The 14054-nt window shown below is 39.8% G+C and overlaps 1 protein-coding gene across 3 annotated transcripts in view; it reads left to right on the top strand.

Annotated features, from left to right (window-relative positions):
* The window catches only part of LOC133538161 (kalirin-like), a 259495-nt gene that overhangs the window by 100132 nt on the left and 145309 nt on the right, over nucleotides 1–14054 (top strand). For all 3 annotated transcript variants that reach the window (XM_061879521.1, XM_061879520.1, XM_061879519.1), the window contains exons 14-18: nucleotides 3016–3138; nucleotides 9293–9484; nucleotides 13163–13332; nucleotides 13393–13567; nucleotides 13634–13841. In XM_061879521.1, the coding sequence (XP_061735505.1) occupies nucleotides 3016–3138; nucleotides 9293–9484; nucleotides 13163–13332; nucleotides 13393–13567; nucleotides 13634–13841 (868 nt within the window). The remainder of the gene's footprint in view (nucleotides 1–3015; nucleotides 3139–9292; nucleotides 9485–13162; nucleotides 13333–13392; nucleotides 13568–13633; nucleotides 13842–14054) is intronic.

Below are 14054 nucleotides of genomic sequence, written 5' to 3'. Positions count from 1 at the left end.
ATACTAATAGTCATTATCACTGTTAATATTAATAGTTATCATAACTCTTAATATTAATAGTGATGATGACTGTTAATATTAATAGTTATCACTGTTAATATTAATAGTTAGAACTCAAAAAAATGATGTCTGAGTGTGTGTTCTTACTGCTATCTAGGGTCTGCTGTGAAGTATGTGTGGTGTAAAAGAAGTAAAACATCAATACAGTATTTGTTCTCAATTTCTCTCATATTGTCTTTATTATTATTGATGTTGATCAATATTTTTAATCCTGAATTAAATTTAAAGTCTGGTTTTATTTACCAATATTTGTAATTTAATCTAACTCAATTCAATGTAATCAACCTAAACTAATTTAAATTAATTCAATATATCCATCCATCCATTTCCTACCGCTTATACCCTTTTGGGGTAGCAAGGGGTGCTAGTGCCTATTTCAGCTACAATCGGGCGCAAGGCGGCGTACACCCTGGACAAGTCGCTACCTCATCGCGGGGCCTAATTCATTATAATATAATTTTATTTTTAATCTTAATTTAGATTTTAGGGGAAGGACTTTTGGTCCATCCAGTCCACATATAAGGTCTTATGTGACCCAGGAGAAGAACTTTTGGTCCATCAAGTCCACCTCGAAGGTCTTTTGTGACCCAGGAGGAGGACTTTCGGTCCATCCAGTCCACATCTCAGCTCTTATGTGACCCAAGAGAAGCACTTTAGGTCCATCCAGTCCACATCTAAGGTCTTATGTGACCCAAGAGAAAGACTTTTGGTCCATCAGGTCCACATCCGAAGTCTTATGTGACCCAGGAGACAATCTTTTGGCTCATCTAGTCCACATTGAAGGTCTTATGTTACACATGAAAAGGACTTTTGGTCCATTCAATCCACATCTAAAGTCTTATGTGACGCAGGAGGTGGACTTTTGGTCCATTCAGTTCACATCTAAGGTCTTATGTGAACCAGGAGGCGGACTTTTGGTCCATTCAGTCCACACTTCAGGTCTTATGTGACCCAGGAGAAGGACTTCTGGTCCATCTAGTCCACATTGAAGGTCTTATGTGACCCAGGAGAAGGACTTTTGGTCCATTGAGTCGACATCGAATATCTTATGTGACCCAGGAGAAGGACTTTTGGTCCATCCAATCCACATCTAAAGTCTTGTGTATAGGAGAAGGACTTTTGGTCCATCCAGACCACATCAAAGGTCTTATGTGACCCAGGAGGTGGACTTTTGGTCCATCCAGTTCACATCTAAGGTCTTATGTAACATAGGAGAAGGACTTTCGATCTATTCAGTCCACATCTAAGGTCTTATGTAACCCAGGAGAAGGACCTTTGGTCTATCCAGTCTACATTGAAGGTCTTATGTGACCCAGGAGACGGGGAGACAAAGAGAGTGGAAGGACAAAGTGAAAAAAAGATCACATGGTCATAAATTCAACGGCAGTCGCTGGCCAAACATATCCGTCATGTATCGGCGACTACAAGGCCTTGGAGACGCCGCCTAAGCACTCGATGGATGGCGGCGTGGAAGAGGAGACGTGCGCACGGAAAGTGCCGCACACCGCCAAGGTGGAATAAATCTCAGCCCAAAGGGGTGGATGGGGATGATATGAGGTGTGCAGTTTTCTCTGGCAGCTTTGAACTTTGCGCATCATAAACGCACCTCAGCGCCACAGAAGCGTCTTCACAAGGGGACAAGACTCCTTTTAGCATCTTTTAATTTCACAATCATGTTCCTGACATGACCTTCAAACTTAAACGGCCTCCATTCTGTCAGTCTGGGTGGCTGTTCTGCAGTTTGTTCCTTGCGGATGTGCTGCTGCCATGTCATACATATAATTTTGGTTTTCAGGTGCCATTTTTGGGGGGGGATTTGAACTATTTTCAGCAATTCTTCCCCTGCGGACTTGACTCACTAATAACCCTCATCCCGAAATTCTGAAAAATCTCCATAACTTCGCGAACTAGCTACCTAGCAAGCGCATCGATGTAGAAGTAGATCAACAGTGTTGCGCAATCGTGGAAACGTAAACAAGATTTGGAGAGAGGACACAGTCAGACACAAAGGACTTTACGCTTAGGATGGGTATCCTACGGTACCAATTCCCGGTACCTTGGACTCGGTGCCGGTACTCAACGCTACCAATTTTCGTTACTATTGTGTGTGTCAATAAATGTGGGGCATGCTGCCCTGCCCAAGATGACGGCAAGAAGGCGGAGGATGCGGCGGAGCAGAGAGGCGGGGCTTTCCGCCAGCGCCGCCGCCACAATTTGACTCAGGTGCGTGGCACACACACCTGCACACAGTTAATTCATCTCCTCCTGCTGTGTAAAAGGGGAGAAGGAGGAGAGATCAAGGGAGGAGTTGGAGAGCCTGCAGGAGCGGATGAAGAGCGATCGGAGAGAGACGGAAAGGAGAGACGGAGCGCACGACAACGACGCAGCCGACTGAAGGAGAGCGAGGAGCGAGCAGCGGACGGAAAGGCTGAAAAGCAACCCGGCACAAGACACAATTATTGAAAGAATAAAAGAGTCAAACCCGCTAAAAAGCATGTCCTTCCATGGTGATCTGCTGAACCCGAGCGACGACGGCTTAAGACCGTCACAATGTGAATTGTTTAAAGAGGTGTATAAATCGCCATTTAAAATCGCTAATGCTAATCAGTAGCATGTCAGTAGCAAAGCCAATGTATATTAGCATCAAGCTAGCGCATTTTTGAAAAAGTGCAGCCTGGCTCTACGTTTTTTTGTGTCAATGTGATTTTGCGCACAACCCAGGTACCGTAACATTTCACCGTTGGATTTTATGTGTATCGGTGTCCAGTAGAGGATTGGGTCAGTCCCGAAAAAGTACCGGACTAAGTAACCATCCCTAATCCCGTGACAAAAGACTGAACTCATATGATTTGAGTAGGATGACGCCATCTGCTGGATGTGTCGGGGCTCTGCATCATCACTGAAGGTGTGAAAGGATGGCAGGAAAGCAGTGACCGTTTCTTCTCTCCTCATCAGGTGATGGACTGGATCGAGAACCACGGTGAGGCGTTCCTCAGCAAACACACCGGCGTGGGAAAGTCTCTTCATCGAGCTCGGGCCCTGCAGAAACGACACGACGACTTTGAGGACGTGGCTCAGGTCAGGAACGGCGTTTTGCTATGTTTGCTTCAAGTTCACAACTTTGGTGGAAGTTACAGTCTATATATATATATATATATATACATATATATATATATATATATATATATATGTATATGTAGGTGTGGGAAAAAAATCACAAGATTACTTAATCTCTACAGATCTGTTTCATGAGGGGTTCCCTCAATCATCAGGAGATTTTAATGGAAGCATTCACATACAATGGTTTATATAGGGCACATCCAGTACACTTTACAACAGTGGTAATAAAAGATGCAACCTATGCTTAAAAGAGAAACTGTTTATTATATATCATCCAGATTTATCATCCCTCAACAAGCGCAGTGAAATCATTTCAACATGCCGCCACAAACGGAAACACCTCCTAGGTAACACATGAGCCAATCACCACACCCCTACGCCTGCTTGTACCCACCCACTCTGTGCCCTATATAAACCATTGTATGTGAATGCTTCCATTAAAATCTCCTGATGATTGAGGGAACCCCTCATGAAACAGATCTGTAGAGATGAAGTAATCTTGTGATTTTTTTCCCACACCTACATATTGCGCTCTACCACGGTATCGAGCACTATTCTCTGGATAATCCAATCAAGACAGATATATATATATATATATATATATATATATATATATATATATATATATATATATATATATATATATATATATATATGTATGTGTATGTGTATATATATGTATATATATACATATATCCATCCATCTTCTACCCTTTGTCCCTTATATATACATATATTTAGTTATTTACTTTTATATATGTATGAATATATGTATTTATATATATTGTACATTAACATGCACAAAGCTAATTTGTGTGTGTTACATACATAAGTTTGTCATTATGCACTAAAATCCGTAGGAAATAATGCTTACAAACCTTTGGAAAGTTAGCACCCTCTCGGCATCCGCATGAAAGTGTCAAACTTCAACTAGTTTTTAAATGTTTTGATAAGATATCCCAGTACTTTTTTTAGTGTCTGATTTTGTTTTGTTCGCAGAACACAGGTGACAGTTTTAATCCGATCACGTTCAAATTTCGTATGCTTTTAACACTACTTGAGCTCTCAGCATACACCAAAGATTGCATATCCCAATACGTTTTTTGAGGTCTGATTGTTTTTGTTCGCAGAACACAGGTGACAGGTTTTATCCCATCACGTTCAAATTTAGTATGTTTGTAACACTCCTTGAGCTCTCAGCATACACCAAAGATTGTATATCTCAATACGTTTTTTCACGTCTGATTTTTTTTTTTGGTTCGCAAAACACTGGTACCAGTTTTATTATGGTCACGTTTAAATGTAGATTGTTTGTAACACTACTTGAGCTGTCCTTTGTCACCGATTCTGTTCATAACTTTTATGGACAGAATTTCTAGGCGCAGCCAAGGCGTTGAGGGGTTCCGGTTTGGTGGCCACGGGATTAGGTCTCTGCTTTTTGCAGATGATGTAGTCCTGATGGCTTCATCTGGCCGGGATCTTCAGCTCTCACTGGATCGGTTCGTAGCCGAGTGTGAAGCGACCGGAATGAGAATCAGCACCTCCAAGTCCGAGTCCATGGTTCTCGCCCGGAAAAGGGTGGAGTGCCATCTCCGGGTTGGGGAGGAGACCCTGCCCCAAGTGGAGGAGTTCAAGTACCTAGGAGTCTTGTTCACGAGTGGGGGTAGAGTGGATCGTGAGATCGACAGGCGGATCGGTGCGGCGTCTTCAGTAATGCGGACGTTTTATCGATCCGTTGTGGTGAAGAAGGAGCTGAGCCGGAAGGCAAAGCTCTCAATTTACCGGTCGATCTACGTTCCCATCCTCACCTATGGTCATGAGCTTTGGGTCATGACCGAAAGGATAAGATCACGGGTACAAGCGGCCGAAATGAGTTTCCTCCGCCGGGTGGCGGGGCTCTCCCTTAGAGATAGGGTGAGAAGCTCTGCCATCCGGGAGGAGCTCAATGTAAAGCCGCTGCTCCTCCACATTGAGAGGAGCCAGATGAGGTGGTTCGGGCATCTGGTCAGGATGCCACCCGAACGCCTCCCTAGGGATGTGTTTAGGGCACGTCCAGCTGGTAGGAGGCCACGGGGAAGACCCAGGACACGTTGGGAAGACTATGTCTCCCGGCTGGCCTGGGAACGCCTCGGGATCCCCCGGGAAGAGCTAGACGAAGTGGCTGGAGATAGGGAAGTCTGGGCTTCCCTGCTTAGGCTGCTGCCCCCGCGACCCGACCTCGGATAAGCGGAAGATGATGGATGGATGGATGGACTACTTGAGCTCTCAGCATACACCAAAGATCATATCTCATCTCAATACGTTTTTTCATGTCCGATTTTCTTTTTGTTCGCATAACACAGGTGACAGTTTTAATCCGATCACGTTCAAACTTAATATATTTGTCAAACTACTTGAGCTCTGTGTATACACTAAAGATCGTATATTTATCTTTAGTTTTGATGACGTTATGTAATTTCCTTTTTGCAAAACTTGGTTTGTGAATTTGTTAACTGAACAGTGCACTCTGTTTGCTTTGGTCTCACCTAGTAGTCAATAATATTGTATTGTTGGTATTTTTAGTTTGTTTAGACATTTTTTTGCTTGAAAATACTCAATTTAGCCCAAAAATGTTTCTCACCTGACAACTGCACTTCTGAATTGACATTGTTATCTTTTTTGTATCTTTGCTGTTTGCTAATATTGTGAAAGGGGAAGACGTGTGTTGATCTGATTAGGATTGGGTCATGTGATGTTTTAATGATGGATTAGCATCAGCCTTCACAGTTTGTCATTGATCGTTGTTAATTAGCATTAGACGTCACAGTTTGTCATTAGTCTATGTTAATTAGCATTAGCCGTCACAGTATATCATTGGTCATTGTTAATTAACATTATCCGTCACAGTGCGTCATTGGCCGTCCTTAATTAGCATTGGTCGTATTTAGTTAGCATTAGCCGTTACAGTATGTCATTGGTCATTATTAGTTAGCATTAGCGTCACAGTGTGTCATTGGTCGTCGTTAATTAGCCTTAACTGTCACAGTGTGTTATTGCCCGTCGTTAGTTAGCATTAGCCGTCACAATGTGTCATTGCCTGTCGTTAGTTAGCATTAGCGGTCACAGTGTGTCATGACTCATTGCCCGTCGTTAGCTAGCATGAGCCGTTATAGTTTGTCATTGGTCGTTGTTAATTAGCATTAGCCGTCGCAGTGTGTCATTGGTCGTCGTCGGTTAGCATTGGTCATTGTCAAATAGCATTGGTCGTCGTTAATTAGCATTAGCCGTCACAATTTGTCATTGGTAGTTTTTATTTAGCATTAGCCGTTAAAGTGTCTCATTGGTTGTCGTCAATTAGCAATGGTTGTCGTTAATTAGCTCAAATGCGCCGTTTTCCCGCTGAACACGGTGGTGGTGCGACCACGCTAGTACATATTGCGACGATGCTTATTGTCGTCATTTCTCAAAGCCTTTTTGATGTCAGCGTGCCAGGATTTGTCATTCTTCGTTGTCATGACAACCTCTTAGACCGAAGTCACTTTTTCTTTCTGTTTGACAAAGAGGATTCTTCTTTTGCACTAATCTGTACCCTCCACATGCAAAAGCAGCCCTAAGTATTAATCTCCTGTAAATGATTATCTTCTTGCCGACTAATCCCCCCCACCCTCCAACCCTCCCATGCGGGGATGTCTCGTCCCAAGACGGAGATTTGAAAAAAGTGCAGCTGCGATAGTTCATACAGAGCAGACAATGTTTTTGGCGCTTAAAGAAACAGGAATGTGGAATGTTGGGCTTTACTAACGCAATTCATTGTAATGATGGCTGCAAATGTGTTGGACCCCGTCATCACTGGGGGCTCCACTTTACGTGATGAAGCGCATGTCAAATTCATATTTGTGTTCCTAGCCCCTTCTTGCTCCGTCACTGATAATATTGTGGTAGCAAATTTTACCCAATAATTGTCATTGTGCCCGTGGCACGTCGGGTTGGTGCTTTTAAAAATGTAAAATCATGCATCAAATTAAATTTAGTTTGAATTAAAAATGTTTTTAAATTGTTTCGCATGAATAAAAAGAGTATGAAAATATTTCAATAAATATATTGTGAAGCCTCAATTTATCCTCATTGTAAAAAAAAAAATTATTGGCCTGACCGTGTCCATCAATGTTTTATGCAGTAAAAATAATAATAATATATCCTATCTATGTTTTTTATAGGTACTTAAAGGTAAAGTACAATTATTTTACCATGGTCATAATTTGTTATTTAATCATGCAAATGTGTACAACAAAATAGTGTAAATACACACACACACACACACACACATATATATATATATATATACATATATATATATATATATATATGTATATATATATATATATATACATATACACTATCATAGTATTATTTATTTTTTATTCAAGATTGTGTGTTATTGTTTTTCCAATATATTATTATTTGTAATGTAATGCATATTTATATTGATTTAATGTAATTCTAATAAAAATAAATACACTACAATTAATTTTTTTATTTTTCAGACAATTAACCTATAAAATATACTTAATATTTTAATAACATTATTTTATTATTGTCAATACATCATGAATCATACCACAATTTAATTTAACATAGCAATGATACTAATAATATAGTATATTAATTTTAAACAGTGAAGTAATTAATTGATTACATGTAATGTAATAATATAAATAATGGTTATAATAATGCGTGTGTATATATATATATATATATATATATATATATATATATACACACATATATATACACATATATATACATATATATATATATATATATATATATATATATATATATATATACACTGTGAATATGTAATAGTTAATTCATTAATTTATATTATATATTATAATATTATTTGCAGTGCAATGCATATTCGTATAATAACAGTTTATCGATTTTATCTAGTGAAGTACAGTAATTGGTTGATTACATTTAATGTAAGACTATATAAATAATGGTTATAGTCATGTGATGATGTTAATTAATTAATTCATATATATATATATACAGTATATATATATATATACAGCATATATATATATATATATATATATATATATATATATATATATATATATATATATATCCTATATTCTATTTTATGAAATTATTTGGAATGTAATGCATATTCATACTGATAGTAATAATAATAATGATAAATACGCTATATTTTTAAGCATTTCACTCTGATAATTTCAAGCATTTATAATTTCACTAAATAATGTATACTTATTACTATTTTATTTTTGTCAATACGTCATGAATCAAATCACTATTAAATTTAACACAGCAATAATAATAATGATAAAGTTTATTCATTTTAATTAGTGAAGTACAGTAATTGGTTGATTACATTTAATGTAATAATATAAATAATGGTTATAATAACACACATATATATATATATATATATATATATATATATATATATATTTGAGTTAACTAATATTATGTATGTTGTATTTTTATTTATATTGTAATGTATATTTTTATTGATTTAATAATAATAATATCATTATACTATAATTTAACTAATTTCACAAAATAATATATATAATTTCACTATATGATAAAGTTAATAGGACAACACGGTGATAAAGGGGTTAGTGCGTCTACCTCAAAATACAAAGATCCTGAGTAGTCCTGGGTTCAATCCTGGGCTTGGGAGTTTGCATGTCCTCCCCGTGACTGCGTGGGTTCCCTCCGGGTACTCCGGCTTCCTCCCACCTCCAAAGACATGCACCTGGGGATAGGTTGATTGGCAACACTAAATTTGCCCTAGTGTGTGAATGTGAGTGTGAATGTTGTCTGTCTATCTGTGTTGGCCCTACGATGAGTTGGCGACTTGTCCAGGGTGTACCCCGCCTTCCGCCCGATTGTAGCTGAGATAGGCACCAGCGCCCCCCGCGACCCCAAAGGGAATAAGCAGTAGAAAATGGATGGATGAATGGATAAAGTTAATATTGTTTCATTATTATCTATACATCACGAATCAAACCACAATTAGGTTTAATAGAGCATCAATAATACTAATAATGCAGTCTATTTATTTCAATTAGTGAAATAATTCCTTGTCTGCTTCCAGAACACGTACACCAACGCAGACAAGCTCCTGGAGGCGGCCGAGCAGCTGGCCCAGACGGGTGAATGCGACCCGGAGGAGATCTACAAGGCCGCCCGGCACCTGGAGGTCCGGATTCAGGATTTTGTGCGTCGTGTGGAGCACCGGAAGCTTCTGCTGGACATGTCCGTGTCCTTCCACACGCACACCAAAGAGGTGAGGCTCATCCGATGATAGCGCTACTTATTTGTGTGCTCATGTGGTAATAAATAGCTTTCTACCAATACAGCTTGTTTACTTTCGATACGATACCAATATTGATCTGATATGATATCAGTATGACTCCTACACACTTGTGGAATGTTGGTAAAGGTGTGATCAAGTGAAACAAGTGAGGAGTCAAACAGAGAACAACAAAACAATAACATGTTTATTATTCAGCGTCTGGAATAGAGTTATGCTATCTTTAAATTGAACCGGAGCGGTAATTGCTTGTGGCTCAGTAAATGGAATGATGCGGACACGTTTCTTACTGGATAGTTCTTCGAGGTGTCAAAAATAAACAAATAAATTTGAATGAATCGCGATTCTTATTTGTAACAATTCTTAATTGATTACGAAAAACAATATATATATTTTTTAATTTGTCCTTTCCAGCCACTTTATTAAATATTTGGGTAGAATTTTATTTAAAAAAGAACAAAACTGTTTTATTTTAAGTAATATACAAATGCATGTATTTTATGAATTAATGTAGTTAATCATAGAACTGGCACCCAATGTTATTTAAAAAAAAAAAAGTTATTTTGAATGGACAATCGTTTTGAATCGAGAACCGATTCTGAATCAAATCATTACCCCGAATAATAGAAACAAATCGATTGACAGCCCAACTAGTTTTCTAAGTAATGCAAAACTATAATTATTTGTTTATATTGACAAATATCAGAATCAGAAATACTTTATTAATCCCCGAAGGGAAATTTAAATTTCTAGCACAATCCCATTCAAGATCAGACAAACATTACAGGGAGACAGAACAGGATAAAACATTACAGGGAGACAGAACAGGATCGCTGACGGGTCTGCCGACTTCCGGCGCCCCTTACAAAAAAGGCGAGACACAAAAGGATGACACAAGAGCTCCTGCCAACAGCAGCTATTACATCTTGGAAAAAAATAAAAAATATGCGATAACGTTCAATGATTATTACCTATGTCTAGTTTTGTGCTATTGTGTGCTTAGCAGTTGTGTAGCTTCTAGCTCCTGGTAGTCCATAGCCTAGCATCGTTACCTTTTGTAAATGACTTGACCTACATCCGATATCAGTAGAGATGGGTAATTTTCTTTTTTTGACACCGACTGAATCCCGCCAGTCTTACTGAATCACATGAAATTCAACGGGGGAGTCACCGAATTTGGCGATCACTCCAGCAGCACTTAGAGCCAACTCAGCCAAACTGCCTCACTGTAATTTTCAAAGCCGATTAAAGGCTTACTGAAATGAGATTTTCTTATTTAAACGGGGATAGCAGGTCCATTCTATGTGTCATACTTGATAATTTCGCGATATTGCCATATTTTTGCTGAAAGGAATTAGTAGAGAACATCCACGATAAAGTTCCCAACTTTTGGTCGCTAATAAAAAAGCTTTGCCTGTACCGGAAGTAGCAGACGATGTGCGCGTGACGTCACTGGTTGTAGAGCTCCTCACATCCTCACAATGTTTACAATCATAGCCACCAGCAGCTAGAGCGATTCGGACCGAGAAAGCGACAATTTCCCCATTAATTTGAGCGAGGATGAAAGATTCGTGGATGAGGATAGTGAGAGTGAAGGACTAGAAGAAAAAAAAGAAAAAAAAGGTGAGGGCAGGGAGAACGATTCAGATGTTATTAGACACATTTACTAGGATAATTCTGGAAAATCTCTTATCTGCTTATTGTGTTACTAGTGTTTTAGTGAGATTATATGGTACCTGAAAGTCGGAGGGGTGTGGCCACGGGTGTGGTGACCGCCAGTGTCTCCGGTGGGAGGAGGTAATAGTCTGCAGTTGCAGGAGGACGCAAGCTCTGCTCATAACTACGGTAAGAGCCGACTTATTAGCACAATTTTCTCACGGAAACCTGCCGGTTGACATGTGGTCGGGAACCATGTTCGCTTGACCACTCTGTTCCATAGTAAAGCTTCACCTTCTGGAATTTTAAACGAGGAAAGACCGGCTGTGTTTGTGTGACTAAAGGAAGCTGGAATACACCGATTCCCACCTCCATCTTTTTACTTTGACGTCGCCATTATTAATTGAACAAATTGCAAAAGATTCAGCAACACAGAAGTCCAGAATACTGTGTAATTATACGATTAAAGCAGACTCAATCCTTTCAGCAAAAATATGGCACTATAGCGAAATGATCAAGTATGACACATAGAATGGACCTGCTATCCCCGTTTAAATAAGAAAATCTCATTTCAGTAGGCCTTTAAAGGACATGACTCCAAAAACACGTCAACGTAAGTTACGTAGGGCTTCACTTTTCCAACAAAGCGCTAGCTTGATGCTAACAAGCACTGGCTTTGCCATTGACATGCTACTGATTCGCTATTGTAGACGGCGATTTAAGCACCTCCAAATTTGTGAAAGTAAAATGACGACTAAGTCGCCCATAGCAATCAAACACCTCAATGCTAATTTACAGTGGATATGCCATTGACGCGCTACCTATTACCATCAGCGACTTCAAATTTAGTACCTACCGCTAGTGCAATACTTACAGTCTTAACACTTTTCAGGGAGCAACAAAAAACGAAACAACACGCCCTAAAGTATGCACTACTGCCATCTAACGTCTGGGACTTGCTATTTCATGTCATACCCTCCATCGAGATGATCAATAAAAAAAATTATGAAACAAATAATCAGCTCAAATGTTGCAATAAAATAATTAATGTTTATGAGCACAAACAGGAAGTAGTCCTTGCCATTAAGTTGAATGTGCCAGTATTGTCTTTGGTTGAGTCCTACAAAGTGTTTGTACTGTACCTATTGCCCTTTTGTAATAGTGGTAGCTACCACATTTAAAGTCGCTAATGCTAATCGGTAGTATGTCAATGGCTAATCCAAGGTAAATTAGCATCGAGCTAGCTAGAGGAGACTGCTTTTGACGCTTATGTCCTTCCGCGGCGCCGCTTTAGTCGTGGATGGAGGAGCTTTTATGAGGATTTAAAAAGTCTATTTTAGTTTATTTATTTAATTTCACACATTGTATTTCTTTTTCAAATAGTTCTTATATTTGGTATTTTTGTACCAATAAATGAAATTAAATTAATTTTTGATTTCTTAAAATACTTATTACTATACATTATTTTTTATTCATTTTATGACCTATAGAAATTATTGTTTGGTTTAAAATTAGGCAATTGTGAATATAAAACCATTAATATTTTTGGACACAAACAGGAAGTAGTCTTTCCCATCAAGTTGAACATGCCCGTTTTGTCTTCGGTTGCGTCCTACAAAGTTTTTTTTACTGTAAGTATTGCATTTTTTGCATATTTTATTTTAATCTTTTATTTTTTTCTCCCATTCCCCCCCACTTGTTTACCTGTATCTCACCTTTTTGTAAGGGGCGCCGGAAGTTGGCAGACCCATCAGCGATCTTGTTCTGTCTCCCTGTAATGTTGGTCTGATCTTGAATGGGATTGTGCTGAAAATTTTAAGTTCCCCTCAGGGATTAATAAAGTATGTCTGATTCTGTGATACTTCCCTGGAATAGTTAATAGACTTAAAGTCGCCGATGCTAATCAGTAACACATCAAAGGCATATCTAATGTAAATTAGCATTGAGCTAGCTACAGGAGACTACGTTTGATGCTGATGTTGTCCCGTGGCGCAGCTGTGGTCATGGATGGAGGAGCTCCAGAAGCAGCTGCTGGACGACGTGACCTGTGACTCGGTGGACTCGGTGCAGGCGCTCATCCAGCAGTTCCAGCAGCAGCAGACGGCCACGCTGGAGGCCACGCTCAACGTCATCAAAGAGGGGGAGGAGCTTATGCAGCAGCTCAGGTAAGGGCGCGGTCAGAAGGTGCATCAGAGGCGTGACTGTCCGTCTGCCTCTCCCCTCAGGGACGCCGCCATGTCCACCAACAAGACGCCGCACTGCAGTTCCATCGCTCACATCCAGGGGGTGCTGCAGCAGCTGGACGAGGCCCAGGGCCAGATGGAGGAGCTGTTCCACGAGCGCAAGATCAAACTGGACATCTTTCTGCAGCTGCGCATCTTTGAGCAGTACACCATCGAGGTAGGAACGCTCCGTCCCCCGACCTCCAGCTCGGCGCTGACGGCGTCCGCGCGTCTCTCCCTGCAGGTGACGGCCGAGCTGGACGCTTGGAAGGAGGACCTGTCTCGGCAGCTAAGCGACGGCGCCTCCTCTGGCGGGGCAGAGGACATCGGCCTGGCCGAGCAGAGGCTGAAGAGGCACGCCGAGCGTAAGGCGGCCATGAACAACATGACTTATGAGGTCATGCAGCAGGGCCAGGACCTGCACCAGTACATCATGGAGGTCCAAGCCTCAGGTAAATTCAAGATCAGATCTACTCAGAATACAATTGTATGGAGTTATTTCATCAACCCTGTGCTTTTTACTTTCATATCAAGTAAAAATGGCAGACTAGGAAAAAACATTTCAAAATAAGTTCAAAATTTAAAAATAAAAATAAAATGTAATAGACTAAATTTACTTCCATATTAGATTCTTCAAGCAGCCGGCTTAACCCGCTCATTATCTA

Source organism: Nerophis ophidion, linkage group LG19 (genome assembly GCF_033978795.1).
Source record: "Nerophis ophidion isolate RoL-2023_Sa linkage group LG19, RoL_Noph_v1.0, whole genome shotgun sequence".
NCBI lineage: Eukaryota > Metazoa > Chordata > Actinopteri > Syngnathiformes > Syngnathidae > Nerophis > Nerophis ophidion.
Note: the sequence above shows the minus strand (reverse complement) of the source record. Positions and strands in the feature narration are given on the sequence as shown.